Below are 11,984 nucleotides of genomic sequence, written 5' to 3'. Positions count from 1 at the left end.
GACTAGTGCATGATCACATCACTTCTCACAAAACACACAAATGCTCTAAGATAATGTTGTTTTCTTAATACAGTATATGAGAATATTTTTTATATAGCATTATACCATTATAATGTATTTTGTGTGGTTCTATTTCTACTACCATGTAAACTGTGGTTTAGGGATTATACCACTTGGCTAGATTTTTCCTTGTGCCATGTTGATCAGGCTCTATAGAGATATACTGTAGAAATAGAGATTTGTCAGCTTTGTGTGTGATACAGTCCTATATGTGTGATACAGCACCTCTTTGCCTTTAGCTATTGAATCACAAGTGGTATCCATATGGTGAAGCCTTTGGTTGTTAGCCATAGCCTACTTGAATCCAAAACACACAGAGGTTTCACGGGTTACCTTTAAGTGTACATTTACATTACATTACATTTACATTTATTCATTTAGCAGACACTTTTATCCATAGCGACTTACAAAATGAGGATTAAGATTCAAGCTACATTGCAAAGGAGACCTTAGGTTAGAATAAATACAACTACACCACGAGACTACCAGAGGATGAGAGTCCAGAAGTACTAGTCGATGTGTAGTCAAAGGAGAAGGAGATAGAAGGAAGTAGAAGAAGGGAAGAAAGGAAGTGCATGGTAAGTGCATGTGATGTGTGTTAGGTTGTTGGGGGTGTTAGGAGATACTCTCAGAAGAGTTGGGTGTTCAAGAGCTTCTTGAAGATAGAGAGGGGCGCTCCTGCTCTGGTGGCATGTGGTAGGTCACTCCATCAAAAGGGAACTACAAATGAAAATAGTATGGATTTTCGTGTGTAGGGGTAGCAGTGGCAGACAATGTTCCTTGGAGGAACGCAGCGGCCGAGGGGTCAGCCTTTATGAGAGATCTCCAAGTGGGAATGACAAATAGAGGGATCATCTGTGTTGCAGTGATATGAGAAGCTATGCGAACGGATAGTCAGGCCCAGCGAGCCCAAGGAGAAGGGGCCCCAGCACCGAGCCTTGGGGCACCCACGCGATGAGGCGATGTGATGCGGACGTTTGTCCTAGACAAGACACATTGAATGATCGCCCAGTGAGGCAGGATTCAAGATGAGAGAGGTATAGGGCTAGGACCGAGCTGCTGCTCTGTCTTTGGACAACAGAGCGGTTTCTTTGGAGTGGCCACTTTTAAAGCCATTCACTCTGTGAGAGGAATTTTTTGATCTGTTTGGAAACCTATAGGGTCAGGAAAAGGATTAGGAGGAGCGAGACAGGCCAATAGTTCTCCACTTGAGTGATAGTGAGCTTTTTAAGCAGCTGTGTTACCCAGGCCAGTTTAAATGCAGAAGGGAATGTACCAAAAGCAAATGAAGCGTTAATCACATGTGTGATTGCTGGCGTGATAGTGGGAGATGTGGCTTGATGGAGGTTGGTTGGAATGGGATCCAGCAGGCATGTAGTTAGGAGCATGTGGCCTTCAGTTCAGACACCTCACTCTCAGTGAGAGATGTGAATGAAGGACATTATGTGCCATAAACAAAAGAATGTATACTAATGATTTGCAGTTGAGGTGCTTTTAATACTACAGAGTAAACTGTAGCGAAGGGATTTTCAATAGGGTATTTTTATTGTTATGGTAAATGGTCTGAATCCCCCGAACCCAAAAAACATAGAGTTGTTTCTTTTAGGCACCGACTCCGATGACCTTCAAACCCTTTTGGACCTCATCATGTACCTGCGACTAAAAGGTTCTAAATCTCCACTACCCTTTTCTTCTTTACCTAATGGCTTGTTCTTTGCCTTGACGACATAATACTGCTTTAGCTGAGAGTCCTTTTTTGTAGCACAGAATGAAAAGGATATTGTTTTGCTTCTTTCTTCTAGAGACTGGGACTGTGAGAGATTTGAACAGCGCTATGATTCAGGAGGACATGAGAGCCTAGCACTTGTGTTTGTCCACCTGACTCATTCTGACACTGTCAGGCAGAGGATCGACAAGAAGTAAGACGATCATACCACGGCAGTTTGAACACCTGACCTTACTGTTCTCAAAGATGAACATGGTGTTACTTTATGACCCAGTAGCTGTGTGTCCACTGTTGCTTTGTATGCTCTGTTTTTTTTTGTCCCATGCATCTTCTCCAGTTGTAAGCTACTTTAAAAAAACTATCCCTTCATGTTTTTATATGTATTACCTATTTATTTTGAACAAGAGAATAAAGTCAACATCATTAAGTACAAAACAAACGACCTTGTCTGCCTCTCTAACATACACGCAAACGTGAGGAGGGGGAGAAGAAGGGAGCAGCTGGCTATTTAGACATGCCGTGAAAAGAAGGGGTTATTTTTGTCATCTATTCAATGAATCCCCTTTATGAAGATTGGGCCTTGAGGAAGGTGAGGTGACGGACACAAGGGAGCGGCTAGCTTGTGTCATGAGGTTCTATGTCCAGCTGAGCGTGACGCTGTTGGTGCTCTGTCTTGTCTGTGTGACCTTCAGTGATTCAAGATGCTCATGTACAAAGATACAGATACTGCACCCCCCCATAAGTAAATGTGCAATTTCTGCACACTTTCCATTAGAGAATAGGGCCTATGCCATTATCCTATTATCTGCATGAAAACATTTAACCCACAAGGGAAATGGACATGGCCATAGGTTGCTAACACTTTGCTATGTTTTTATAATAATAAACCAAAAAATGATAAATACATTTTATGTGGATCATTAAAAAAACGGAGATTTAGGGCTATCCGCACGAAAAGCTGCGCGCGTGTTGTTGATTTGTTTCAGTACTTTCTATCTGCTTTCTTTTTGCGATTTTGTTTTTGTTTAGGCTATCTTGCTCGCGTAGCCAGCTAGAGTCATTGGTCAGTAGTTAGAACTGATTTGTCTCTGTCATCTTTTAGATGACAATGTTGGGGGGACAAACACCACCGTTTTGAAAGTTGAGGGTGGCATAGAATGGATTCACCCACTCCATATACACCCACATACCTCTCAGGGAGAAAAAAGGTCACAAGGTGTTTGATAAGGTCTTTCAGTGCTACCCAAAAGAGCCATAATAGATGAAAATAGCTGTGTGAGTGGCAGACTGTGGGTTTTTCATATAAAATTTACTGTAAATTTATTTAAAGCACATGTTTCAGGGAGGTTTCCTGTAATGCTTGAGTGGCCAAGCATAAGCTCATTTCTTCTTTGGCTTGTTCCTCTGTGGCTTTCCACTGGGTGTGAGAGTTGAACTAAACCGAAATGCTTCCCTAATTTACAATTAACAGAGTTTTTGTACTGAGTTATATTATAATTCATGAAAGTCTCCATATAAATAAGGAATTGATGTCAACCACCTTCCTACACTTCTTAGTGGCATTTCCCTCAATTTGGCCTTCACACAAATAATAAACCTTCTTAGCTGAAATAAATATGGAGAAATAAAGTCCAATGATGTCAAATAATCTTAGAGATAGATACAAAAAGAAAAAGATACAATCCCCTATTTTGCAGTTATGTTTTTTCATGAACCAGCACTCTCAACGCCATCCTCTGGTCAAAATAGGTAAACTTTACTTTATGCTTCTCAGTCTTTATCCACCAGATGGCACAAAGTAACCCCTAAACAACTAGTGTCCAAAACGTGTCCCTTAATACTGTATGAGAATTGTGTTTAAAAGTCCCTTCAGGTTTTTACATAAAACTTTCCTTTCAGGATTGCAGGACACTTAAATTATTCGCAAAACATTTTCACATCTAGAAATGATGACTGATCTCCATAAACTCAGAAAGGACATTTCTTCAAGGTCCCCTCCCCCCACAGTACTGTTTTATTCATTAGATACCCACCCCTAGAGTGCACATCCACAGACCTCAGTTCCAGAAGCAAGATGGATGTAATCTATTCTGCTTTTCAGAGACCAAGGACAGCAATAGTAATGCCCAGACACAGCCTGTCAATTGCCTAAACATAAATTCCTGAATAAAGATTTCCCTGCATCATTGTCTGTCTAATGCCCTTTGACAGTTGCAGGCACACACGGTTGTCTGACACCATTCCAGACTGTTTCTCAGAGTCTCTTGCAAAGTCACAAAAACAAAGCCACAGAGCAATTTATTGTAAACTCGGAAGCTGTCTGAACTCACACATACACCTTTACCTACAAACACACAAACGGAAGCAAGCGCATGCACACGCACACACACAGACACATGCAATATCTCTCTCTCTCTCCTGGCAGTTGTTATTCCCCTTATCCCACTGGGACCACATATAGATGGTCTACCGCATATACTATTCTCAAATATATGACTTCTATGGGTCACAAACATGGCGGTCATGTGTGTGCTTGCCTGCAATCATTCATTCCACTAAAGACAGCAAGTCAATGATTTCTATGAGAGAGTGCTTCTTTGGAGACAGTCATGTCATCAGGTGACACGTTGATGCAACAGAACATACAGTAATGCTTTACCATGAGCACTTCTTGAGAAAAATTGAGGTCTGTCCTTCGGGGTCGATAGCACTCCTGTCTTAGATAAACTTGCTCAAGGACATATAGATGATAACCTTTCAAGAAATTTCAAACTTGATTGTCCTTGGGTTAAGATGCTGTAATTGCCAATGCATCATCTAAATATGCTTTGATGACATAAAGGCATTTTGCAGGCACAGTAAAACAGATATGACATCTCTTGGGTTAGAAATGCAACTCGTGCCTCATGTAACATACAATAGATAGATAGATAGATAGATCTTTATTGTCATTGTATGCGATACAACGAAATTCTGTTGGAGCCATCCCCTCCAAATGTGAGCTTGCCATTTGATTACGCAGGCAATGTCTGAGGCTTAATAAACTAAAGCCTTGACCTTTAGAGGTAGCTGTGACCAAGTGCTGTGCAAAGTAAACTCATAAAACAGGAATCTGTAGAGAAGAAAATACGAATCTTCCCACAGAACAACTCTGCAGTCGGCACCACCAGAGAGGCAACACAAATTATCTTCATTCTTTCCCTAAAATGCCTGCAAAAACCTTTTCATTTCCTTGAGTGATTTGCTTAGAGCCTCGCTGGGTTTTTCAGACATGTATGTACGTGTGTGTGTGTGTGTTAGTGTGTGTGCGCATGCATATTTGTTTCTGTGAGTCTGGCTGGTCTCCACAGTAATGAATGAAAATAAGAATGAAATGTGCTTTTGGGCAGAAGGGCCATAAATATGTTTATATAATGTCCATAATAGCCTTTAACCTTGGAGATATGGGATGTGGACGTGCACAGTCATATGGACAAGTAGTTTCTCTGTCATTGGTGGTACTTATACTGATCTGGGGACCCATCCTCATCGACTGCTACTTTCATTGTTAACCTCGCGAAAAACATTTCTCTGGCACTAAGGCAAGCCTCTTTTTCTTTTTAGAAATCCGACAGCTTAATAGAGACCCTGCATACTGCTGCATTTGGGTTCCCGCTCCAAGTTCTCCCGACAGAACCCGAAAAGAACCCCTTTTTGAGGGCACGCGGGGTGGGAGTGACAGATCTGGAGGTGAGGAGAGGAGAAGGAGGGAGGTCTCGCCCCCTGAGGGCATTGAGGCAGATGGGTGGAGGCTGTGGCAGAAGAACTAAGGGAGGGGTGGGGGGGTGGAGAGGGGAGTTCACGCAGGGCAGATGGGCTCCCATGCCAGTATGGCTGCCCTATTCCTTTCGGGGACGTACATGGACACACGTGGCTGGGGACAAGCTTCTGGCCAAACATCTGAGCGCTCACTCTTCCAGGAAAAAGACCTCGGTGCTCCCAGGCTGCACATACTGCGAGGCAGCGGCGATGTAAACCCTGCACATCACTCTAAAATAATTCATCTACACATCCTCTTAGTGGTAAATAAGCCAAAAATGGCACCCTGTATCTGCAAACCAATTTGTCTTCAGTATGCTCAATAGTTTATAGTACTGTGGCTTTCCCTCGCACATTCTCCCCCACCCCCCAACTTGTGGAATTTTGGGCCGAATGAAATTCCGTGAGCTGATGAGATTTCCATCATGGCGTTCACAGAAGACTGACATTTTCTGCTTTCGTTGAAAGCCCTTTTGAAATGTTGAATCATTATGGACTGCTGCGCGCTTTGATTCCAGGCAAGAGAAAAGGTTGTCTGACAATCATGGGCGGCTTGCCGCCGCGATAGAGTCCTTTTCAGAGCCTTTTCAGGCTCAGGCTCTGGCTCAGCAGATGCCACTGATGATTGCAAAGGTTCTGTCAGGAATAATACTGTGTGTACTGGCAATACGGAAGAGAGACCACTGTCTGTGCCAGGGGCGTAGCTTATAGGGGGATAATGAGACAATGTCTACCGTGCTCTTGAGAACAAATAACGCCAGATTTGGCTGAGTGGCTTGGAATCTGCTGGTCTGTGACAGGTCTGTTGGTCTCTGCCATTTCACCGGCGCAGCACCACGGGACCGCTATATCAATGCTACCGAGCTGAGAAAATCGCTGGCAGCTGAGTGGACGTGTTTAGTACAGCGTGGAAGCTCACCTGCTCGTGTTGTTAATAGCTTGTGTGCAAACAAATGCACTTATTCCATCAATTATACCATGACATGCGCATCAGGCAAGCCTCTTTCTGCTTGTCTAAAACCAATGCCATAGGATATCATTGGTCACACATTTTAACCTCTAAGGCCTGTGTTGTTCCTCGTTGTGGTTAGCCTACAGTATTTTAGAACCGAGGTTCTCACGCATAGCCATGGACGTTCTCTTTCCATCCCTGCTCCATGTGGCCCTCATTTAAGGCACTATGATGTGATTACAGACATCATGTTCCTGATTAGTCACATTGGGTGTGTTCAGCTAATAAAGAGCTCTTCAGTGCCACTGATGTACTCACTCAGGTATGCTAAATAGGGGCAAATGACAAACGTACAGAACCACAGGGCTTCCAGGAGATGGCGGGAGAAGCGTTGTTCTAGAATCTTCCGGCACACGTCACATCTCACACATTAATTTTCACCATTCGAATGGGAAATACTGAGTTGAAACACTTGAACTCTAAAAGTTTGTTAAGAAATCAATTTTCAAGCAAGGGATGGAATAAGCCCCAACAATGCAACTAAGGGCGCTTTCTATTTTGTTCCGAATCACAGGCTGAATCCATACTGTTTTTCTCCATTGTCCCCTGGGTTTGTTTGTGTTCACACGGCAGCATTTATATCAGAACAAATGATATAATAAACCCACATGAGATTAAACTTTGGCCTACAAACAAACTCACAAGCGATTAAATTGTTCCCTGATTGGTCACATTTGAGAACTGGAGATACTATCCTGCAGTCACCTACTGTAACCCCACATTTAACTTATTAAGAACTCCATATATGCGTGTCCAAAGTCTAGGCTTCTCCCACTCTCCCGTTTTTGCACGTAACTCCAGTAAAGTTAGCCTAAGACATTCGCTTGAACTTCAAAAGGCTAGCTAGATATATAGCTACTCTGTTAAAAGTGGAATAAACGTGTAGCCTAATGTGTAGGCCTACAAAAATGTAAGCACCAGCGAGTTGTTCCGCTACAATGAGCCGATTGCTTTCTCACTGCAAACAAACCGCACAAGAGTTCGATTGAAAACGAGCCAAGACCACCTCCTTTCAAGCGGTCTCGGTCCGTTTGTTTTGTTCCGAAACAGAGTGCGGTTGCTGCTTTCACATATACCCAATTAAACCGATCTTTGGGGGGAAACGCTCCACGTTCTGATTCAAAGAGCCAGGTATAAAAAGCTCCCTAAGGTTGATGAAAAAGGTTTTATTCACATCAAATGACTGAGATCTTACAACATGTCAATTGGCATAGCTGTTCAGAATTAATTTAAAAATCTTACTTTTTGTTTTTTATTCTCTTAATGGGTTAGCCCCTTTTTTACATCACAGAGCTTTTTACTCCCTACTCTGCCCCAAGGTCACTCAGCAGGTCATCTTCTCAGCAACTCCTCACAGTCCCACACGCACGTTTTAAAACCAAAGGAGGATAGGGTTTTCTCAGTAACTGCCCCTAAACTCCCCATGGCAAGTCTTGCCAAACTATCTCCAGTTTTAAGTCTAGTTAAAAAACCCACCTTTTTACCCTTGCTTTTAGCTCTGTCTAAATAACTAAATGGTTTTCTTATCCTTACTGGCCCTATTTTATTTTATTATCTTATCCTATTATTATTCATATTATCTTATTTTGGCCTTTTTAGTACTCCCTTTTGTGTACTGTAGTCTATTTATTTGTCTATTTATTTATTCTATGTTTTATCTCTAGTTTTATGAGCATTGTAACTTTTATTTCTATCTGTGCCTTATTGTCATCTTAACCCCCTTTACTTTATCCTCCCTTTTTTATTTTTATTTTATTTGTCAATCCCCCTCTGTTTTTTGTAAGATAGCCTTACCTGTGAAGCACTTACCTGTAAAGCACTTTGGGTTTGTGTGTGTGTGTGTGTGTGTGTGTGTGTGTGATGTGTAAGATAGCCTTTGGGTCAACTGTCGTTGTTTTAAATGTGCTATATAAATAAAGTGACTTGACTTGACTTGTTCTTTCTTCTGTTTTGATTAGGAGAGCAAACATTCTAATTTGCATTCCTAACACAGTTGATGGAAATGAACATTGACTCACTTCTTTTAGCTGGGTTTTCACGGGCTAAAACATGCAAATGAGTTTAGAATAGATTTCAGCTATTCCAAAAAGTCCTCAACACTCCATCACCGCCACTGTTGCTGATAGCTTTGGGCTCAGCGATGTCTTGGTGAGGGTCTTTCTGTCAGGTTCTGGTGCACACATCTGCCACGCATGGAGAGCGTGCAGAAGCTCCAACAACCCACAGTTCCTGATACACAGCAGGGAAACTGCGGGGCAATCAGACCTGGCCTATATACACCCTGCACGTGCACGCACACACACTCACACACACACACGCATACACACACACACGCACGCACACACACACACACACACACACACACACCCACACACACACACACACACGCACACACACACACACTCACACGCACACGCACACACACACACACTCACACTCACACTCACACACACACACACACACACACACACAGTTGGCCCCTCAATCACCTTCATAAATACTGTAGGAAGTGCTGCTTTTATGTGTGCATATTCTCTCTCTTTGTGTGTGTGTGTGTATGTGTGCCTGCTTGTGTGCATGTGTGTGTGTGTGTGTGTGTGGGCTGGTGTCATCTTCCTGTGTGTGTTCACTTCGCTGTCTCATTTCATTTTCTCTCCTCCTAAAACACCGTGTCATAACCAGGAGAAGTGAGTGACACTCAAAAAGTCAAGTGCATCAGTCCCAAGCCGGCATTGGAGGTACCGCAGACCTCATGACTAACCACTACTGCTAACGATGCAGAAAAAAACGTACATCTACATCACCACATCTGTTGATAGCCTCCCATCATTCAGGTTCGGAATGACAGAAATCAAAGGACCCAAATGTCTCCTTTAAAGCAAAAAACATGAGTCTAAAAACAACTTAGGGTCTATTTTTGGATGATAACAAGTGTAAACTTTCATCTGGGACCACAATTACGTGAATCGGAGAGGTTTTGAGTAAAAACAGAATATGCATTTGCAAGGAAATAGCATATAGTATAGCCATGAGGCAAGCTCCTTACGTCAAAGTAAATCGCTCTACTTTAATCCACTGACTACACTCAAAACCCCTTCATCCTTTAAGGCTTCTTGCATTGTACATGGAGGGCCCATACACTGCCATGCTTTGCAACAGTGGCGATTCTAGATGTTTTTTTTTTTTTTTTTTTAAGTATATTTTTTGGGGCTTTTTTGCCTTTATTTGGACAGGACAGTGGAGAGTGAGACAGGAAGCAAGTGGGAGAGAGAGATGGGGTGGGATCGGGAAATGACCGCAGGTCGGATTCGAACTTGGGTCCCCGTGGGCACTCGGACCCGTATATGGTATGAGCGCTGTAGCCTGCTGCGCCACAGCGCCCCCCCGATTCTAGATGTTTTTAACAGGGGTGGTCCTAGTGGGGCACTGATTAATTCATGGGTGGCATGAGGCATAACATCCAGATAAACAGAAACAGGTTCAAGATGTTAAATTACCACAAATACATTGCACCGAACACCACACACATAAATTGAAAGACAAAGGACAAAGACCATACCCTCACATCAAATTTCTTTGTATTTGAATTAAATGTAGGTAGAAATAAACAAACATAGTAAATGAAGATATAAAAAAATACTTATCCAAGATATTTCCCCCCCATAATAACAATATTTTTGGCCATCTTTCTGTGGCTGTTAAAATAATTTGACCTGTGTTTTTTGTCTGAGCTGGCAAAGAACTTAACAAAGTCATCCAAAATCAAATACAAATCATCAAACACTTGTCAAATAGGCTAATAAACCTTTTTCCGGGTCCAACGGCTTTCAGAGCCACTCGGTTTTCTCCATTGACAGTAAAATAAACTTTTTTTTCTGCTATTCAGTGTAGCCTTTAAGAAAATTGTCATCCTACTACACTTGTTGCCTCAACCTAATAAAATCCTATTTTTCGCGGAAGCCTGCACACAACCCTTGATTGTAGGCTGTCATCTGGCTGCACAGGTACAGTTATTACTGTGCCCCACATGTAGCCCCACAAGGACGACATGGAACCATTGATTTTCATTTTGATCCGTCTCACACACACTCTCTCTCACAAACACATACATATGACGGTCATATTTTGTACCGCTATGCGGTACATCTAGTTCTGATATTTGGTTTGTCATGTGTTGAGTGAAGAGTTTGTGAGATATTCCACCGAGAGGCATGGGTGTGGAGATGGGCACAGAGAATCATGATTTCTTGATGATTATTTTCAAACCGCTTATCACAGCAAATAGCAGCTAGCTAGCACTGTTTAAAAGCTGATAAAAGGCACTTTTATGTGATATTTGTGTGATGAGTACTTTGTGAGTAGTTCAACAGAGAAGAATGTGTGAATTTGGAAGCACTTTATGTGCCTATGATAGTGTCAAAAATGGAAGCGCTGCGCCATGCTGCAGGGGAGACTGCGCTCACTTGCAGGGACGTTGTATTTTCTCCCCCGGAAAAACTTTGAAATTTTGACTGTTGAACACACCATTTTAACACAGTTTTCGGAGGAATAGAAGTACCAGAGAAACAGAGAAAGCAGCGCCCGTCTTCTGTCTGACTTACATGGCGTGAACATTGCCTACCTGCAGGTTATCACTTCACTGCTTGATGCTACCCTACATGGAGAAATATTGCATGTTAACAATGGAGAGAACCATTCAGAAATTATTTATTGCGTGATTGGGTTAGCAAAACCATAGCTTTTGGAGAACGGAGATGCAGATCATCCCCCTAATTCGTTTGTTTGCGCAATAGCCCATGTTCATGTATATTTACCTCTGTTACAAGTCGTGACTTATGCTTGGAGGTCGACCATCTGACCACGTGGTGCAGGGACAACAACCTCCTGCTGAACGTCAGCAAGACCAAAGAGATTGTTGTTGACTTCCGGAGAGGTCACACCCAACACCTGCCACTGACCATCGACGGTGCTGTGGTGGAGAGAGCGAGCAGCACCAAATTCCTGGGGGTGCACATCAGTGAAGACCTCTCCTGGACCACCAACACAGCATCACTGGTGAAGAGAGCTCAGCGCCGCCTGTACTTCCTGCGGAAACTCAGGCGAGCAAGTGCTCCACCAGCCATCATGACCACATTCTACCGAGGCACCATTGAGAGCATCCTCTCCAGCTGTATCGCTGTGTGGGGCGGAAGCTGCACTGAATACAACAGGAAAGCCCTGCAGCGCATAGTGAACACAGCTGGAAGGATTATTGGTGCTTCACTCCCCTCCCTGAAGGACATTTACACCACCCACCTCACCCGCAAGGCGACCAAAATTGTGAGTGATGCAAGTCACCCCGCTCACAATCTGTTTGATCTACTGCCCTCTGGGAAGAGGTACAGAAGC

At 43.0% G+C, this 11,984-nt stretch overlaps 1 protein-coding gene across 1 annotated transcript in view; it reads left to right on the top strand.

Annotated features, from left to right (window-relative positions):
* gall (galanin-like) overlaps positions 1-2,197 on the top strand; it is a 4,801-nt gene extending 2,604 nt beyond the window's left edge. The window contains exons 5-6 of the mRNA XM_076298977.1: positions 1,667-1,726; positions 1,863-2,197. Of these exons, the coding sequence (XP_076155092.1) occupies positions 1,667-1,726; positions 1,863-1,921 (119 nt within the window). The 3' untranslated portion in view covers positions 1,922-2,197. The remainder of the gene's footprint in view (positions 1-1,666; positions 1,727-1,862) is intronic.
* Positions 2,198-11,984: the final 9,787 nt, after the last annotated feature.

The sequence above is a fragment of the Alosa pseudoharengus genome, unplaced genomic scaffold, assembly GCF_046254945.1.
Source record: "Alosa pseudoharengus isolate Yale_2024_CS ecotype anadromous, Long Island Sound unplaced genomic scaffold, YU_APseudo_1.1 YU_APseudo_1.1_scf_21, whole genome shotgun sequence".
NCBI lineage: Eukaryota > Metazoa > Chordata > Actinopteri > Clupeiformes > Clupeidae > Alosa > Alosa pseudoharengus.
The sequence above is the reverse complement of the archived record's forward strand: the minus strand, read 5'-3'. Positions and strand labels throughout refer to the sequence as shown.